Source organism: Cydia fagiglandana, chromosome 14 (genome assembly GCF_963556715.1).
Source record: "Cydia fagiglandana chromosome 14, ilCydFagi1.1, whole genome shotgun sequence".
Classification (NCBI taxonomy): Eukaryota; Metazoa; Arthropoda; class Insecta; order Lepidoptera; family Tortricidae; genus Cydia; species Cydia fagiglandana.
The window spans coordinates 167753-188448 of NC_085945.1; the positions used below are offsets into that span (position 1 = coordinate 167753).

Sequence of the window (20696 nt, forward strand, 5' to 3'; positions counted from 1 at the left end):
CAGCATTCCGAGCCGTATAAGAGAGCGGGTCTTATTGCACTTTTATAGATTTTCCCTTTTACTTTTATTGGCATTTTCTTATCGCATATTACGCCAGTCAGTTCTCTCCATTTTTGCCAACCTACTGTGGTTCTAAGTGTGACATCTTTATCGATCTTGCCATCGTTGCTGATAATGGATCCTAAGTATTTGAACTGGCACACAGTAGTTAAATTAAATTGTGAAAAGTGTAAATAATAGTTTCGTTATGGCAATATTCTGATAATGTATTAATGCTGGTGAGTAATCGCTTTTTTACGGACTATTGGTGACTTTAACTTGATTGACCTATTTAAAAAAAATGGTTACAAACGAACTACTTTACGGAGAGAACCAAAGCGAGCAAAATGTACGCATTGTTATAGAATACTCGCCATATCGGGAACCTCCATAGGCAATTATCTACCTCCGAAACTTACATACATATTACATAATTACATTATTTTATAATTTATAAGAACTAACAAAAAATCTTTCACATAAAGGTGATAAAACGCAACGCGTAATAAATAGATCGATCGCCGATACGGATACGAGACGCCCTAGAATCACTAGTGCTGTGATTAGTGTAGAGTGCTGTATGCGCTGTAAGAGATAGCTGTAATGTGGCCATCTCGCGCGCGCCCGTGCGCTGTTTCACGGTCGGGTCATGTTTCGAGTGATGAGTGATGTGATATCTCAGTGTACCATTACGTGTTCGGAAAAGTGATGTGATATAGCATCACTGAAACACCCTATCTCGATTCAGATTTTTCGTGCACGATCTCGAATCGCCAATCTTGGTGCGAGATTGCATTCCCTAGTCTCACCTCAGTGGTGTCTATATCAAACCTGCTTCTAGCCGTGTTCGCCACTCCCCGGTGTGTCTGACCTCAGTGGTGTCTATATCAAACCTGCTTCTAGCCATGTTCGCCACTCCCCGGTGTGTCTCCCCTCAGTGGTGTCTATATCAAACCTGCTTCTAGCCGTATTCGCCACTCCCCGGTGTGTCTCACCTCAGTGGTGTCTATATCAAACCTGCTTCTAGCCGTGTTCGCCACTCCCCGGTGTCTCACCTCAGTGGTGTCTATATCAAACCTGCTTCTAGCCGTGTTCGCCACTCCCCGGCGTGTCTCACCTCAGTGGTATCTATATCAAACCTGCTTCTAGCCGTGTTCGCCACTCCCCGATGTGTCTCACCTCAGTGGTGTCTATATCAAACCTGCTTCTAGCCATGTTCGCCACTCCCCGGTGTGTCTCACCTCAGTGGTGTCTATATCAAACGTGCTGCTAGCCGTGTTCGCCACTCCCCGGTGTGTCTCACCTCAGTGGTATCTATATCAAACCTGCTTCTAGCCGTGTTCGCCACTCCCCGATGTGTCTTACCTCAGTGGTGTCTATATCAAACCTGCTTCTAGCCGTGTTCGCCACTCCCCGGTGTGTCTCACCCTCACCTCAGTGGTATCTATATCAAACCTGCTTCTAGCCGTGTTCGCCACTCCCCGGTGTGTCTCACCTCAGTGGTATCTATATCAAACCTGCTTCTAGCCGTGTTCGCCACTCCCCGGTGTGTCTCACCTCAGTGGTGTCTATATCAAACCTGCTTCTAGCCGTGTTCGCCACTCCCCGGCGTGTCTCACCTCAGTGGTATCTATATCAAACCTGCTTCTAGCCGTGTTCGCCACTCCCCGGTGTGTCTCACCTCAGTGGTGTCTATATCAAACGTGCTGCTAGCCGTGTTCGCCACTCCCCGGTGTGTCTCACCTCAGTGGTATCTATATCAAACCTGCTTCTAGCCGTGTTCGCCACTCCCCGATGTGTCTCACCTCAGTGGTGTCTATATCAAACCTGCTTCTAGCCGTGTTCGCCACTCCCCAGTGTGTCTCACCTCAGTGGTGTCTATATCAAACCTGCTTCTAGCCTTGTTCGCCACTCCCCGGTGTGTGCTCACCTCAGTGGTGTCGATGGCGAGCGACACATTCCTGACGGCGCGCAGCCGCTCCGCCTCGTACAGCGCGCGCCGCTTCAGCAACAGCTCCAAGTCCGCCTCCAGCGACGTTTGAAGCCACTCCTCCGTGTCGATGGTCAGGCCGGTATAGCAGGCCGAGCCGCAGGCCAGCTCGGGCAGGTATTGTACGTGGCCGATGGTGTTCGTACCGGGACCGATCCACCACGCTTCCGGGTCTTCCGGTGGTCTGGAAATAAGAATTCAATATTAGGTCTATTTCATAAAATATGGTAAGGGACTCTTCATTTCAGGCAGTAGACAAATAGATGGAAACGTGATTATTATTTTATTGCTGTCTGAATTTTATGTAGGTAAGAAAAAAATTTACTGGAAGCAACTTGTCAAGTACATGCTTCCTATTTTTCTATCAGTTTTCTTCATTATAATAATTAATTATTGATATTATAAACTCACATAAAAACGAGTGCGGGGTCGGGCGGCTGCGGCTCGACCCTCGTCAGCTTCATCTTGAGCGCCATCGTGCTCTCCACCACCAGCGCCGGCGCCCAGCCGCTCGCCCACTGCCGACAGATACAACACAACGGTAAGCTTTTCATTCAACTGGAACGACTTCGTTGACAATGTCTTTGATGGTTGTCGCATAAGATTGAACCGCCGCAAGTACGCCTTTTTGCTTGGTGTGCATCAAAAGCCTTCGAACGCCGTTCGCTTTGTAGGGAGGCCAAAGATCGAGCTGCCGGAGAGCAGAGCTCGAATGCGAATCAATGGTTCAGCGGGCCCGCGCGAGATCAACAGGGCTAAAGTATACAGCGAAGTCTGAGACCGCACGTCACATGGTGTGGTACTGGTGCGTGTAGCGTGTATAGTATAATGACTGACCGGCGCGGCCTGGCAGTCGTCGCCGCCGCGGTGGTGCAGCAGGCGCGCGCGCACGGCGCCGGGCAGCGCGGCCAGCGACACGGCCGTCTCGGCGCGCGCGGCCGGCGCCTGCAGCCACACCGAGCCCAGCACCGGACCCGCGCGGGCCGGGGCCACCACCGTCAGCACCGCCGTCGCCCAGCCCCCCGCCGGCACACACCCGCCTGCCGACAAATATTACATTGACAAGTGTCCAGATTTGGCAAGAGCGTGGAACGGCATATTCTATACAGTAACTACGAAAAAATCGGGCACGGTCAGGTCAGGGGTCCTCTGTTAGTGTCACGTACCCTCGGCGCTGAGCGCGAGCGTGGCGCCGGGCAGCGCGGCGTGCGCGGTGGCGCACAGCGGCGCGGGCGCAGGGTTGCGCACGCGCGCCACCACGGTCAGGTCAGGGGTCCTCTGTTAGTGTCACGTACCCTCGGCACTGAGCGCGAGCGTGGCGCCGGGCAGCGCGGCGTGCGCGGTGGCGCACAGCGGCGCGGGCGCAGGGTTGCGCACGCGCGCCACCACGGTCAGGTCAGGGGTCCTCTGTTAGTGTCACGTACCCTCGGCGCTGAGCGCGAGCGTGGCGCCGGGCAGCGCGGCGTGCGCGGTGGCGCACAGCGGCGCGGGCGCAGGGTTGCGCACGCGCGCCACCACGGTCAGGTCAGGGGTCCTCTGTTAGTGTCACGTACCCTCGGCGCTGAGCGCGAGCGTGGCGCCGGGCAGCGCGGCGTGCGCGGTGGCGCACAGCGGCGCGGGCGCAGGGTTGCGCACGCGCGCCACCACGGTCAGGTCAGGGGTCCTCTGTTAGTGTCACGTACCCTCGGCGCTGAGCGCGAGCGTGGCGCCGGGCAGCGCGGCGTGCGCGGTGGCGCACAGCGGCGCGGGCGCAGGGTTGCGCACGCGCGCCACCACGGTCAGGTCAGGGGTCCTCTGTTAGTGTCACGTACCCTCGGCGCTGAGCGCGAGCGTGGCGCCGGGCAGCGCGGCGTGCGCGGTGGCGCACAGCGGCGCGGGCGCAGGGTTGCGCACGCGCGCCACCACGGTCAGGTCAGGGGTCCTCTGTTAGTGTCACGTACCCTCGGCGCTGAGCGCGAGCGTGGCGCCGGGCAGCGCGGCGTGCGCGGTGGCGCACAGCGGCGCGGGCGCAGGGTTGCGCACGCGCGCCACCACGGTCAGGTCAGGGGTCCTCTGTTAGTGTCACGTACCCTCGGCACTGAGCGCGAGCGTGGCGCCGGGCAGCGCGGCGTGCGCGGTGGCGCACAGCGGCGCGGGCGCAGGGTTGCGCACGCGCGCCACCACGGTCAGGTCAGGGGTCCTCTGTTAGTGTCACGTACCCTCGGCGCTGAGCGCGAGCGTGGCGCCGGGCAGCGCGGCGTGCGCGGTGGCGCACAGCGGCGCGGGCGCAGGGTTGCGCACGCGCGCCACCACGGTCAGGTCAGGGGTCCTCTGTTAGTGTCACGTACCCTCGGCGCTGAGCGCGAGCGTGGCGCCGGGCAGCGCGGCGTGCGCGGTGGCGCACAGCGGCGCGGGCGCAGGGTTGCGCACGCGCGCCACCACGGTCAGGTCAGGGGTCCTCTGTTAGTGTCACGTACCCTCGGCACTGAGCGCGAGCGTGGCGCCGGGCAGCGCGGCGTGCGCGGTGGCGCACAGCGGCGCGGGCGCAGGGTTGCGCACGCGCGCCACCACGGTCAGGTCAGGGGTCCTCTGTTAGTGTCACGTACCCTCGGCGCTGAGCGCGAGCGTGGCGCCGGGCAGCGCGGCGTGCGCGGTGGCGCACAGCGGCGCGGGCGCAGGGTTGCGCACGCGCGCCACCACGGTCAGGTCAGGGGTCCTCTGTTAGTGTCACGTACCCTCGGCGCTGAGCGCGAGCGTGGCGCCGGGCAGCGCGGCGTGCGCGGTGGCGCACAGCGGCGCGGGCGCAGGGTTGCGCACGCGCGCCACCACGGTCAGGTCAGGGGTCCTCTGTTAGTGTCACGTACCCTCGGCGCTGAGCGCGAGCGTGGCGCCGGGCAGCGCGGCGTGCGCGGTGGCGCACAGCGGCGCGGGCGCAGGGTTGCGCACGCGCGCCACCACGCGCCGCGTCGACGACGTGCCCAACGCGCCTAGCGGCAGCGTACGCGCATCCGCGCCTGGCCACTGCCACTCCTGCAAACGTTTACATGTGCCGCTCAACAATTTCCAGCTAATATTATTAACCGGAATTCTATTTTCAACTCCTCCTGCATGTAATGTTAGTTGTAAATAATTTTAGCAGTACATTTTTCGTCAGTAGCGACACTCCGGACATCTAGTGTCAAGTAGCGGTACGGATAAATCCACTATTCTTGACGCTAGATGACGCCTTCAAACGGCACTTTGACACGTCAACATTGAATTTATATACAAGAAAAAACGAAACAACTCGCGCTTTGATAAGAAAATTGATGTATTACCTACCACTCTCTCCTTACTTATATTTATCTAAGTTGGTAAGAATGGGTTTGGTAAAACTTGATCAAGTTTGACTGGATATAAACATAAGTATAGTTACGATGTGCAGGTGCCCGCCGTAGAGCAGCACACCAACAGAGTAGGTGGTGTGCGTGAGGTTGGTGCGGACATGGAGCCGCGAGTCCAGCACGGCGTCGGGGTCGCGCCGCCGCAGCCGCAGCCGCGCCACCAGCGCCTCCGCGCCCGCCGCCAGCGGCACGCCGGCCCAGGACTCCGTCTGCAACACATTTTTTTTGTTTTTTTTTTAATCTATTTAGGAAACAAACAGTCGCATACAAATATGTTTAAGCTTGCAGATATACAATAAGACCTATAGTTCCAATAAATATAAAATAATGATATTGACACAGAAATTGGATCACTAACCTAAGCGACAATAATAATACAAGCTCTATGTCAAGGGAAGAAATTTTAAGAAGTGCAACCGATTTCTATAAAAAGCTCTATGGTATGACCACTAGTGAAAAAGGGGAAACCTCAGAAGACTGGCAAGTGACAAAAAACCCTGAATATCATTTAGAAATAAACAGTACTCATCAAATAATGGAAAGTGAAGTAGCTACCCACATAAAGTCGTTAAAAGCTGATAAAAGTCCTGGGCCAGACGGGATTAGTAATGAACTCCTCAAAATAGGGTCTCCGATTCTGACAAGCTTATTAACAATTCTATTCAATTTAGTACTTGAATCTGAGTCGGTACCAAAGCAATGGGGCACCTCTGATATTATATTATTGTACAAAAAGGGAAACCCACTGGATATAAGCAACTACAGACCAATAAGTCTTCTACCAACCATTTATAAGCTTTTTGCATCAATCCTACTTCAGAAAATAACCAAAAATATAGATATGCAGCAACCGGTCGAACAAGCGGGGTTCAGGTCTGGATATTCGACAATGGACCATATTCATACAATAGAACAGTTAATAGAAAAATACAACGAGTACAACAAGCAATTATATATAGCATTCATCGACTACAGTAAGGCATTCGACTGTGTAAGCCACAATGCAATATGGCAGGCTTTGACTGCTTGTAACATTAACCCAAAGTACATCAATGTCGTGAAGAACATTTATAGCAGCAGCAAAAGTCGAGTAAAACTTGAGAAAAGGGGAAATGAAATTGAAATAAAAAGAGGCGTCAAGCAGGGCGACCCCATATCTCCTAAACTTTTCATTGCCATACTGGAAGAGATATTCAAAAAGCTAAATTGGAACAGAACAGGAATAAAAATTGAAAATAAATACTTAAGCCACCTGAGATTTGCCGACGACGTGGCCTTATTCTCTGAGAATGCCAAGGAGCTCGAGCAAATGATAAATGCTCTCGCCCAAGAAAGCGCAAAGGTAGGCTTAGAGCTAAATTCTGAGAAGACCAAAATATTGACCAACAGCCCCATCAGATACCCAATAAAAGTAAAGTGCAAACCCATAGAATATGTAAACAATTATATCTATTTAGGAAAGCAGGTATCCTTCAGCAAAGAGAGGAATGAAGAGGAAATTGAAAGGCGCATAGCCATTACATGGAAGAAATTCTGGGCTCACAAAGAAATTATGAAGGGTGACTACAGACTCCATCTGAAAAAGACTGTAATGGATACTTGCCTCCTACCTTGCCTAACGTATGCTTGCCAGACGTGGGTACATACAACCAACATACAGTCTAAAATAACAACTTGCCAAAGAGCTATGGAGCGGAGCATTTTAAAATTAAAGAAAATTGATAAAGTAAACAGTAAAATAATCAGAAAGAAAACTAAAGTAACTGACGCACTCACTCACGCTCTAAGAATGAAATGGCAATGGGCAGGGCACATTTCACGCGTCACAGACGACAGATGGACTCTAAAAACCACCCAGTGGAAAGGCCCAGCAAGCAAAAGGAAAAGGGGTAAGCCAAAAACACGTTGGTCTGACGACTTACGAAAAATAGCAGGGGAAAATTGGATGCTACTAGGAAGGGACAGGAAACGCTGGAAGGATATGGAGGAGGCCTTCACCCATAAGGGATCCACATAAAACAAACATGAAATAAACATACCATATTATAAAAACAACGAAATGTAAAATTTTATGTAGAAATAAAAGGCTATAATAATAATAATAATAATGATATTGATAATAAGTAGAAACAGGGCTAGTTCGGTTCTGCCTATAAATAGGAAGATGCACAGAAGTAACAATTGGATACACAACTCATAAAGTACCAAGTATCGATCATGCTTACAGACGTAAGTACATACATTGCATAAGACTGTAAAACTATGACTTTTTTTTTAAACTAAGTATGTAATAACATTACACTGTTATGGAAATATTTGGCTCCGCAGACCACTACTATATTTACCGAACACATACATTATTATAAAATAAAATCAATCTATTACTCCGCAAGATCAATATAAAAACAATAGATACTAGCCAACTTTTACTTTAAAAACTATAAAAGAATCGATTGTCCGATACGAAATATCGAAGGTTTATTTAAAAAAAATACTGGCTTTTTTTGTAACACGTCTACTTTGAGACTGTACATTATTTAGCTTTGAAAAAGTAGGGGAGTCGAGCCTCATAAAATCTAACCAAAGCGGCAGAGAATGGCACATACATTTGTTTAATACATACGTTAATATATAATATTTAGTATGATGACTCACTTCGAAGTGTTGCAGTAGATCTGGCGGGAACTCCACGGCTACAATGTGGACGGGCTGGCGGAACTCGTTGCGGGCGCGCACCTCCTGCGCGCGCATGCTGCCCTCGTCCGCCGTCACGAAACTGAAACGACCGTAATGCGTCAAGCAGGGGACGTTCAAGTGGTTGATTCATCAATCTTATGGTGTTTGTCCTTGCTTATGCTCTAGTTTCCTAGGATAGCGGTGCCGTCAGTTAGAGGCCGTCTCCATCTCCATACAAATACTACGACATCCATATTTAGCCGCAATATTTAGTATCGGCTGCTATATGACGGCACCGCTATCCTAGGAAAACCGATCTTTAGAGTTGGTCGCACCAAACCGTGTGTAACTTGAGGTATGTTTACTTTTAATACAACTTTTGGGACGCCATAATGAAGGCGTAGGTGAAGTTTCCAACTAATTATTTCTCATTCCGAGGTGAAACTCTTAATTTGATCGAACTAGAACTGATCATCAAATATGGTGGTGGCAACTACGAGTATCATTCTGTGCAGAACTTCCATCTCATATGAGTAGATTTTAATGTACCATCGCCCTCACTGTTAACTGTGCATTTGTAGACCTTATGCCTTTTGTAATAAGGTCCACCGACTCCACCGATGTACAGTTAGGAGATTTGCTGTTTGTACTATATTGACAGACAATTTTGTGTAGAGTCCAGTTCATAAATATGCACACATTTTTTCCATTACAATAAGGTTAAAAAAAATGTACAAATATTGATGATCTCTCGTGTAAGCTGTCGTGGCGTATAAAGTGTGTAATGTACTGACTGCAGGTCGGTGGGCAGCCGCAGCGTGCCTGGCAGCAGGCGCACGCTGTAGGGCAGCGCGGCGCCCGCCAGCGCCGCCCACCCCGCGCACCACGCCTCCTCCCCCGCCTCGCCCCCCGCGCCCGCCCACAGCGCGGCGACTGAAACGTTAACGTCGGTCAGTGATGCGTACACACCTCCTAGTGCAGTCAAAACTAAACTTCTAACATGAATTTCATCGGTGACTCGCTGTCGTACAGATCTAGAAACGTCGCTAAAGTTGCGACCGGTATTAATTTATTAAAATATATATTGAAACAAGAAAGATATGCAAGTTTGCAGAAAGTATTTGAAAACTCGGAAAAAGCCAAAGATAAAAAAGGAAATTTCCATTTGGAATAAAGACATGATTTCGCATTTCAACTAGCTCGCGCTAGTCGGCCCATGAATACTCACAGTCGAGCGTGAGGTGTGCGGCGCGCTCGGGCTCCTGGTGCGGCTCGAGGTGCGCGCGCAGCACCGACAGGTGCACGCCCTCCGCCGCGCCACCTGACCAATAAACAATTGTTCAAATATAAATCATATCACTAAACTGTTAAGCGTCAAGTTGTCCCCGGCGCAAAGATCCATTCATCACACTACTGCCGCGTTACCATGCTGTGTGGCGATGGACATTGGGCAACCTTCGGTACGAACCCGAGCGGCTAACGCCACTCTCACCCTGCCCCTAGCACGGTGTTCGGGTGGCCGCCGTTCCTCGCCCACTAACGGAGCGGCAACTGACGCCTACGAGGGTTACTCATCGTCCATTATCACTACGAGTTATCGGCCGGGATGCGATGGCTGAGGGAACCGCGTGGTCAGCGATCTAACAGCGACGTACCGTTGTGGTGTCCGTTGGCCAGGAGCGGCGCGTCGCCGGGCGCGGGCGGCGCGTGCGGCGCGCGGCTGCACGAGCCCGCGGCGCCGCCCGCCACCGCCGGCGACGAGCCCTCGCTGTTGCCCAGCGAGATCGAGAACTGGGACAATAAATAACAAATCTATCAACACAATGCTCGTTTGATTGCTAAGCCTAATAGAGAAGCAAAAATGTAAAAATCTATTTTTATCAATAAAGAATTGAAATTGAAAACAGGATGTACATTTTAAGTTCTGTTTTAAGTAGGACTAATGTGTACGAGCGCTGGTGGCCTAGCGGTAAGAGCGTGCGACTTGCAACCCGGAGGTCGCGGGTTCAAACCCCGGCTTGTACCAATGAGTTTTTGGGAACTTATGTACGAAATATCATTTGATATTTACCAGTCGCTTTTCGGTGAAGGAAAACATCGTGAGGAAACCTGCATACATCTGCGAAGAAATTCAAAGGTGTATGTGAAGTCCCCAATCCGCATTGGGCTAGCGTGGGGGCCTGTGCCCAGCAGTAGGACGTATATAGGCTGAGATGACGAATGTGTACGCCACACATATCAGCGCGTAGCTGTGAAGGGTCGGCGTAGCTCCCGCTAGCCGCTACAGCGTGTTGTCTCGTGCTACGCGCTGTAGCGGGCCGTCGTAGCCACCTCGGGTCACATGTAAGGCTCGTATTCTGTACACCCTGAGCCTACGTACCGTGTAGGGGTTGTCCTGGGCGCCGCGCGTGCCGGCGCGCAGCTGCAGGGGCTCGGCGTACACGCCGCCCGCCGCCGCCGCCGCCTCCACCACCACCACCAGCGGCGCGCCCGTCACGTTCGCTTTTATTCTGACAACATACACATACACATTTGAAATAAGCTTAACCAAAACAAAAACAGTTAAGTATTACAACATTTATATCAATTCCTCTTGGCCAAATGGCATTTTAAAGAACAAATACACTGATTTTATTGAACCGTTTAAAATGCAATCATTGTATGTGTATGGTTATTAATCAGCAGTTCGACTAGGGAGGGTAAAGGGTCTCCAAAATGTATATTGGTTGGGGAAGGAAATGCGTTCACCACATTCACTTTTCACATCATATCCATTTTGGGTGCCAATTCCTGGTCCACACCTCCTCGTGGTCCCTCCGGTAACTGGAATGAGTAGTAAAAATAACTTTTGTTGGTATACTACTCATTTTAGGCAAACGTGGCAGGAAGCAAAACTCGCCAAGACGCATTGGCCAGCGTGGCGTTTTAAGGCTATTACCTCTTCGAAAAATGAAAAGTACGCATAGGACCCGGCCCTCAGTCCCCAGCGGCCCCACTATCCCAGGCTCCGGCAGAGTCCTGGTAACGGTGGGGCAGAGGGTGCTAAGAATCTCTGGAAGAGATCCGGCTGCCACTCGAATTCTAACACGACGACCCTGACCCTGGCGTGTTACAACGCCAGGACGATGCGAACGGACGACCGATTGCTTCAAGTGCAGTTGGCACTGGACAATATCAAGTTGGACGTAGTAGGATTGTCGGAGGTGAAAAGAAAGGGTGAGAACCTCATTAAGCTCAGTTCTGGAGATCTGTTCTACTACCGAGGTCCCGAGGATCGTTGCTATGAAATCCAACGCCCCGGATTTCTTCTGCATAAAAACATCGCTTCAGCAGTGAAAAACATAAAGAGTATCTCTACTCGAGTTTGTTTCGTAGTACTACAACTCAACAAACGTTACTCCATCAAGATTATCCAAGTATACGCCCCCACCTCAAGTCATCCGGATGAGGAAGTAGAAAACTTTTATGACGATATAGAAAAAGCTATTGAGGATTGTCCGTGCCAATATTTCACTATAATAGGTGATTTTAATGCCAAGATTGGTCAACAACTAGATCAGTGGTTCTTAACCTGGGGGTAATTACCCCCGTGGGGGTAAAACTGGTATTTTACGGGGGTAATAAGCTAACCTAATATAAGAATACAACAAACGTACACGTTTTATTTTTTATTACCATTGGGAGGAGGGGTAAAATCAGGTTCCCTAGTTAGTCATAGGGGTGACCGGACTGAAAAGGTTAAGAACCACTGAACTAGATAGTGAAAAATCTGTTGGAATGTTTGGTGTTGGGCTCCGTAACAACCGTGGACAAACCCTAGTCAACTTTCTTGAGCGAAGACACATTTACGCAATGAACACTTTTTTCCAAAAGCGTGCTTCAAGGAAGTGGACGTGGGCGAGTCCCGACGGCAAAACTAAGAACGAAGTTGACTACATCTTAAGTTCTCGCAAGGATGTAGTCACCGATGTAACCGTTCTGAAAAACTTCAGAGCCGGGAGTGACCACAGGTTGGTTAGGGCAACGTTGAGGTTTAACCTGAAGAGAGAGCGAGCAAAGATGATTATCACTCCTCCAAGATATTACAAGAAGGATATCGCTTTTCTTCAGGAATCTTTTCGGTTAGACCTCCAAAACCAATTTGAGGGACTGGAAGAACAGAACCTTGACGTTGACCATGTTAATAGTTTATTAAGTAAGTCATTACTCGAAACAGCAAGCAAACACCTTGGCAAACAAAAGAAAAAGGAGAGAAAGCTATCACCCGAGACGCTAGCCTTGTTGGAAGAGAGAAGGCGAATGAGGCATGATACGGTAGTAGATCAAATACAAATAGAACGAATGAGTAAAATAATTAGCAAAAGTATTAGGAAAGATTTAAGAAAATATAAAACTAAAATCATACTCGACACGATAGAAGATTGTAGAGGGCCAAAGGTGTTTAGAAGAAAATTAAGAACAGGAGTGAATCAAACAGTAAAATTGAAAGACAACGATAACAATTTGGTAACGGACCGTGACCAAATTGTTAAAATTGTTGAGGAGTTTTATGGCACACTTTATGCATCACAATCAGACGCACCACATATATCTACATTTGACTCTAGAGCTCCCCCATCCTCCCGCAATGATAACGAAAACATACCACCAATAATAGCCAGTGAAATCAAAAAAGCATTGTATCAGATGAAAACGGATAAATCTCCTGGAGAAGATGGCATTACATCCGATCTTCTTCGCGCAGGTGGTGACCCTGTTATCAGTATCCTAGTAAAACTGTTTAATCAGGTTTTACGAGGTGCTCGCACCCCAGAATCCTGGAAAACCGCCATAGTCACCATCTTACATAAAAAAGGAGACATTTCAAAATTAAGTAATTATCGCCCCATAAGCCTCCTTTCCCACACGTACAAGCTATTTGCAAAAGTGCTGTGCAATCGTCTAACTCGTATTCTCGACGAATGCCAACCTCCCGAGCAGGCTGGTTTCCGGAGTGGATTTTCTACTACCGACCATATCCATGCAGTCAAGCAGCTGATGGAGAAAAGTTCTGAATACAACCGGCCCCTGTGCATGGCTTTCGTAGATTACGAAAAGGCCTTCGACAGTGTCGAACATTGGGCCGTGTTTGACTCTCTCCATCGCTGCTCGGTTGACACTCGCTATGTGGATGTGCTCCGGGAGCTATATAGCTCGGCAACAATGCAAGTTCGGCTTCACAAACTCAGTAACCCAATATCCATCCAACGGGGAGTGCGTCAAGGGGATACCATTTCACCCAAGCTTTTTACGGCGGTACTGGAAGACGTCATAAAAACGCTTGCATGGGACAAAACTGGTATCAATATCCATGGTGTCTTCTTGTCGCACCTGAGATTTGCCGACGACATTGTTTTGTTTGCCGAGACCCTGGAAGATCTCCAAAGCATGATTGAAAGCCTATACCATGCTTCTTTGAAAATAGGTCTTAAGATGAATATGTCCAAGACTAAGGTTATGACGAACATCTCTAGTAAATCGATTCCAACCATTATGGTTGGGAACGAAAGACTGGAGGTGGTCGAGCAATACTTGTATCTTGGACATATTCTATCATTTGACAAAACACACCAGCAGAAGGAGATCTCCAGGAGAATCCAGCTCGGTTGGGCGGCATTCAATAAATTAGCGGACATCCTGAAACCTGCTAACATTCCACAATGCCTGAAGACTCGCCTCTTTAACCAATGTGTCCTGCCCACCATGACCTATGGTGCCGAGACATGGACGCTCACTAAGGGGGCTGTGCATAAAATCCGCGTAGCACAGAGAGCCATGGAGCGCGCCATGCTCGGTATCAAGCTTCAAGATCGAGTAAGGAATGTCGAGATCCGTCGCCGCACCAAGGTGCATGACGTGGGTTTCGTCATTACCAAACTAAAATGGAATTGGGCAGGACATGTTGCTAGGCAGAGTGATGGCAGGTGGACTAAAATGTTAACAGAATGGTGGCCGCTTTCAAATGAAAGAAGCGCCTGGCGTCCGTTGGCTCGTTGGGTGGACGACATCCGGAAAATTGCGGGTCACTGCTGGATGAGATTAGCTCAGGACCGGGACAAGTGGCGTACTAGAAGAGAGTCCTATGCTCAGCAGTGGGCGATAAAGGGCTGATATGATGATGATGATGAGTTCGACTTGTTCAAGCACTGCTGTCTGGGAGCAAATGCACAAATTGCACAACTTACAATACATAATCTTTATGCAAAAAAAAATCGAATCTCCAAACTGTCTAGCATGTCTTCCCTTCTTCACTTTCACTTTTCCAAATGCGGCTTTATAAACAAAATCTAAATCAGTACTGGTGAACCTAAATAGAATCTGAAGATCCCCAATTTTTCCAAAAAGCCGTCATCGTGAATCAAATCCTCACTTGATAACAATAGCAGCAGCTGTCCGGCCCGGCCCGCTCAATAAGTCCTTTGACCACTTTAATGGTCCGAACGAACTGCGAATCCAATCCAGCTTCGAGTACATGACATGTGTTACCGTATGTAGGCGGTGGTGTCCTTGCCGGGCAGCCGCAGCCGCAGCCGCACCAGCGCGCGGGTGGAGTGCGGCGGCAGCGTCCAGTGCTCGCGCGGCGCCGACGCCCCGCCTTCAGGCAGCTGGAGGCCCAGCCATGACGCTGATGAGTACATCTCCATCACCTGTAGATAAACAGTCCGTTACACCCAGGTCTCCCCTCCCCTTACACTTAGGTACGTTTACATCGCGAATATGCCGCGATTTCGCTAAATTCGGGCGCACCTCTACGTTCCGTTCCGTGCTATAGAAATAGTAGATCTAGCCGCCCAGAGACCTATAAAAAGGTCTCCTGTTCCATTCTAATTTGAACTTTGTGTTGACAAAATCAAAATTTAATTTTGCTCGCAAGGTTTGTCGTTTGGGCGACTATAAGTTAATCACAAAGAACTGCCTTCCATATTAACTGTCAAAAAAGTATTAAATCATGCAGCGGTATATTTTTTTAAGTTTAATTTTCGTCGTTGGGACATAGAGTCGCTGCCTCCTACAAACGCTGACGTATACCTGCACGGGGTGGTCGGTGGGGTTGTGCATGTGCAGCAGCGGGCGCAGCGTGGCGTTGTGCGGCACGCGCACGCCCACCAGCGGCCACAGCGCCCACTCGCTGGCCACACCTATCGCTGACACCTGCAACAATTACACACATTATTTAATTAAATAACTATTAGGTTTTCTTAGCAGATATACACCGAGAGATCAGCGCGCTCTCGGCGAGACACTGGAGCAACCCAAATACGCAATCGGTGTGGATGAACTGCAGGAAGTATGGAGGAATGGCGCCCGATTGGAGAGAATGCTATACATATGTTGTTATTTCTTGGTTTCTAGAGTTAAACATGTGTACCTAATCTTTATTTCAATAAATTATTGGTATTAGAGCTACCTTATTGTGGCTGTCATTAATTTACTATAAGTTTTATACATACTATGTAGCGACAACAAAATGACTAATATTCCACCTTGCCGTCGATTGAATCATAATACATACAGCATAATGAACATTTAATAACCGTAACCAAATACAGAATACAATAAGTTATATTTATTTAAATTACTTACGCAATTTAAATGTAACAACCGTTACAATTTAATTTTAAATAATAATATGTTATTCTAATGTACATAGCAGTAGAAATTAATGTAAACGTAGGTAGTCACGCGTGCATAAATCAATATACATAGTTTGATCTGCATACTGGTTTTTGATTACCTTATTAGGGTGCATAAACAATGCTTTTGACATGCTGGTTATGTTATACACATTACTTACTCGTGAACAATCAATAATTACAAATATTTCTATGGTCCAGTTGTAATTGTGATAGCAAAAGACGAAATGTACAATATTATTCGGGATTATAATTGTTGGTTACCCCTCGTCTGTGTATACTAAGTGTAATAAGGATTCCGACCGAGGATTTACGAGTATGTCTGCACTACTCGGCGCGACCGACGTATGAACTCACGATTTTTGGCCACCAACACATAATGAAAGGTAAATTTTAATTTTTGGTGAAATGTCTAGAGCAACTCTGAATAGATGCTAGGCTATTTGTATATACTATTATATATACTAATGAATCCTTTTACTGCAAAAGTCATCGAGTGACGCGCGGCTACAGCCCTGTATTATCAACCATCGTCCATCCCGACAAGGTTCACGACGACGCGTCGCACACGATACTCGCGCGTGGCTTTCAAAAGGTTGTGGAAGTATCATGTGCGTACGCAGCATTTTTGAAGGGGTGGGCCTGAAGTGGAGGAGGCTGGATACGTTGTAACAGGGTACTATCCGGAGAGAGAGACCGCTCTCAAGGGGAAAGAGGAGCGGTGCTTCATCTAGCCATAAACATGATCGTCGGCAATGCTGCGCTCTCAGTGTGGTAAATACGTGTGTAGAATCCCTATGGGTAATTTGTATTTTTTGGCGTAAAAAATGAGTTGTTTACGGTAATTTTTAAATTACCTAAATAAATATTTAATTTTGTCATTAGATTAATTATGCCTAAATTATTAGCTCATGGTTAGAGACAAGCGTGGGGTAACCTTGCCCCACCGTGGGTACAGTCAGCAGCAGAAGTCGCTATACACTCCAGGTGCTCAAAGAGAGGTAAACGTTTAAACTGTCAAAAAGTTGTTGACTGTCATGGTAGTATTTACTTGTGAGCGCTCAACGTGTCACAAATATGTTAACAGTCGCTATTCATTAATTTCTACACTTACAACAAGTCATTGATACCTTAGCTGTCAAAAAACCAATGGTATCTAAGCGGTCAACGTGTCAAATATATCTGAACAATATGAAAAAATAGACTTTAAAGCATACAAGTATGGTCGAATATTGAATAAAAGATAGCCATGCTAATTCCAGGTAAAGCGTTTTGACAATCATCGAAAGCAGTACAGTCTTGTCATCACATACATCTATCTCACGTTTTGCCCTTCAACCATTTGACAGGAGCCTCTCGGTCAACTTACTGCAAACTATTTCTTTTAACAGAATCGTCAAGACGAATGACACATAGCAAAGGCTAACTGAAGCCGAATTTAGAGCCAATTGTCAAGGCACGTCGTGGTCTCAGTAACAGGCGTTTGCTTTTCAAAGCAGAGACCGCGGGTTCAAATCTCAGTCGTACGCACCTAGAGATTACAGCTTTTTGTTTTTTTTGGATTTCATTTCTATTATTAATTTGTGTCTTCTGGTTTTATGTTAATTTCGCATTAGTTTATATAATTTTTGAAGATAATGTCACATGTAGCGTATGTACGACTTTCTATCAGGACGTTGTAGGTTTGAACCCGCAGTGGGCGTTACTTAGATTACTCCTGTGCGGAATACCATTTGATATTTACTACTCAAAAATCACGGTTGTTATATGAGAGCCCCACTTAAATCTTTATTTTATTGTTTTTAGTATTTCTTGTTACTTATAATAGCGTCAACAGAAATACATCATTTGTGAAAATTTGAACTGTCTATCACGGTTCCTGAGATACAGCCTGGTGACAGACGGACGGACGGACGGATGTCGATGGACAGACGGAGGGACAGCAGAGTCTTAGTAATAGGGTCCCGTTTTACCCTTTGGGTACGGAACCCTAAAAATGGCTGGTCTCTTCGAAAACTGACTAAATTAAATTAAAGGATATGAAAACAATGCATTTTATTAATTTCAGACATCATGTTTCATAGTAACATTAAAAAAAAAAAAAAAAGTAAAAAATATTTTTATTGCACAGAAAGAATACAGTGGTAACATAACAACACGAGTTACTGATAAGAGTTGTGCATAACCAACTTGACATTCAGAGATTCCAGGAGTCCCCGCACTAGGCTAGGCCTGTATCGCGGGAGACCAGATGTACATTGTATGTCATGCAAGTCAACTTAAGATAAGTAAAATAATTTTAATTATAACATTTTTGTAATCTGTTATAACATTAATTACTATTAATTTTTGTTTCTAGGTTCAACTTCAGTATCAGTTAATAATATCTTAGTCTAATCAGTTATTTTTATACCTATATCTATTAAAGTCTTGAGTTAAACAATTTTTAGAGTTATCAAATTTTAATCTAGTTTAGTTAGTTTTATATTTATTCCAGAATTGTTTTAAACAATTTTTAGAAGTAATGTCTCAGTCTCATTATAATCAAGTGATAATAACCAATTAAAAAGTAACCTTTTAGCTACATGCACAGTGCAATTAATTAAGAGCGCTCTTACAAGAAAAGTCGAAAAAATGCAAAATTTATGATACTAGTCGACGAAATTCAGGACTTTGTGCTCATTATTAGAAACAATGAGTACGTGTTCCAGTAAAAGCGTCTTCTTATCTTTTTAAATATCGTTGTAAATATTAGAAAAAGGACTTATTAAATTAGTAATGAATTTTTTTCTGATGGTCGTTTCCGAATAACCCCGTGAAGCACTGAACGGCAAGCTCTTATTTGGAAATGTTGAGAAGTTTCCTCTGCTAAACCTGGCTATTTTGTATTACTAATACCCTGTACTTTAGGCATATCAAACGATATTTTTCCTACATACCTTTGAGAAAGAGAAAATCTAAGTAAAACGAACTCAATTTTCTCTCCGAAACAAGTGTCAATTTCTACGAAAATCTACTTAATATCGAAGTCATTTTCATACTCAAGCAATCTGCAACGTTTGCTTATACTGTTGGTATACATTAGTGTTTATGAAATTCTACTATAATTTTTTGGCAATTTTTTGAAAACTACTCTATATTACCGATGACGCGCGCTCGCCAGCTCAGTGCCGCGGCAGAGCTTGTACAGTCAGCAGCAGATATACCTGAGCGGGCAAGGTGTCCAAGAAAAAATATACACTTCAATCGTCACAAAAATAAGGACATCTAAGATGTCATTTTCACGTAGGCTTTCAGTTCGTCACAAATACCTTAACTTCTGAGTTTTTCTTTAACACATACAGTACCGGTCAAAAGTTTAAGTTCACTCTGTAAATTCGGTTAAATGAAGCTATAACACAATGTACTAATAAAAGTATTTAATAATCTTTTATTACATAATAAATTAAAGGTAATTCTCTAATTTAAAACCACAATTAAATAAAAAAGATCAGTTTTTGCCAACTTTAGACTCTTCAAAATATCCGCCTTTTGCTTTCAATGCTGCCATACACACTTTCGGCATTCGCGTAATTAGTTTTTGCAGTGTTGATGTCGAAATTTTATTCCAACAAATGTATAGGTATTCCCATAGCTGTTCTTTATTAGTTGGCCGCATTTTTCTCACACTCCTGTCCAATTCATCCCATAACAACTCAATCGGATTGAGGTCGGGCGATTGAGGAGGCCAATCCATATATTTTAATTCTTTTTGGTTCTCTTTGGATGAAATGTAGTTTTTGCACAACTTCGACGTATGCTTGGGATCGTTGTCTTGTTGGAAAACAAAACCTCTGCCTACAATCCGTTTTCCAGATGGAAAAGCGTGACGTTGCAAAATGTTATGATACATTTTCTTATCCATTATGCCATTGACTCTCACGAGATCACCAACTTTATCACCCGCAAAGCATCCCCAGACCATAACTGATCCTCCACCGTGCTTCACTGTTGGCATCACGCATTGCTTTATCATTCGTTCGCCTACTTGTCGTCGAACATATTGACGACGTCTCCCTCCAAAAATTTCAAACTTCGATTCGTCAGAAAATAAAACTTTAGACCACTGTTCAGACGTCCAGTTTTTGTGTTTCTGGGCCCATTTCAACCTCTTAACTTTATTCTGACTACGTAACAAGGGTTTTTTGGCAGCAATACGACCTTTTAGACCATAGTTTCGCAGACGCCGTTGCACTGTCGAAACCGATACTCGCTGTTCTCGGGTGGCGTTGAGTTCTTCGCAAATTTCTGGAGCAGTTAGAGTACGTTGGCGTTTGCTCTGCACGCAAATAAATTGGTCTTCGCTTTTAGACGTGACTTTTGGCCTACCTGATCGAGATCGACTGCAATTAAGACCGGTTTTTTGTTTTCGTTTCAAAGTACTCACGACAGCGGTTTGAGAAACCTTCATTTTTTCAGCGATTTTCCGCGTCGTGTAGCCCTCATTTGACAGAGTTACAATAACAGCACGAGTTTCGACACTAAAATCGGCTTTGCTACCCATTTTAAATGATTTCTAACTTCACGAAATCTCATAGGAAATACGGAACAAAAATATTAAATGGATCAAATTTTCCGAATAACATAAAACGATTCCTCCAAGAGGTATTTTTATTGTTATTTGGTAGTCGTGGAAACAATTAAACGTTTGAAATTCAAAACATATTCTATATTTGAACATAATTAAATATGATAACCTTATTTCGCAGAGTGAACTTAAACTTTTGACCGGTACTGTACACCCTTATTTAATCACAATGACAATAACGGTTAAAAAGTCAGTGGTAACTAAGCAATCAAATTCAAGCTGCTGTCATTAATACCTACACGCACTGCCAATCACGTACGTCAGCAGCCAGGGTGCCACCAGTTGCTAAGCAGTTGTTATTTCAATGGTAACTAAGCATCAACATTTTA

The 20696-nt window shown here is 46.4% G+C and overlaps 1 protein-coding gene across 1 annotated transcript in view; it reads right to left on the bottom strand.

Moving 5' to 3' along the window:
- The window catches only part of LOC134670874 (uncharacterized), a 79712-nt gene that overhangs the window by 17088 nt on the left and 41928 nt on the right, over window positions 1-20696 (bottom strand). Inside the window, exons 5-22 of the mRNA XM_063528689.1 lie at window positions 15136-15258; window positions 14593-14753; window positions 10448-10577; window positions 9723-9858; window positions 9296-9388; window positions 8862-9000; window positions 8047-8167; window positions 5424-5600; window positions 4869-5038; window positions 4611-4724; window positions 4353-4466; window positions 3966-4079; window positions 3708-3821; window positions 3450-3563; window positions 3196-3305; window positions 2867-3069; window positions 2441-2547; window positions 1907-2213 (exon numbers count right to left, since the gene is read on the bottom strand). Coding sequence (XP_063384759.1) covers window positions 1907-2213; window positions 2441-2547; window positions 2867-3069; window positions 3196-3305; window positions 3450-3563; window positions 3708-3821; window positions 3966-4079; window positions 4353-4466; window positions 4611-4724; window positions 4869-5038; window positions 5424-5600; window positions 8047-8167; window positions 8862-9000; window positions 9296-9388; window positions 9723-9858; window positions 10448-10577; window positions 14593-14753; window positions 15136-15258 — 2547 coding nt within the window. The remainder of the gene's footprint in view (window positions 1-1906; window positions 2214-2440; window positions 2548-2866; window positions 3070-3195; window positions 3306-3449; window positions 3564-3707; window positions 3822-3965; window positions 4080-4352; window positions 4467-4610; window positions 4725-4868; window positions 5039-5423; window positions 5601-8046; window positions 8168-8861; window positions 9001-9295; window positions 9389-9722; window positions 9859-10447; window positions 10578-14592; window positions 14754-15135; window positions 15259-20696) is intronic.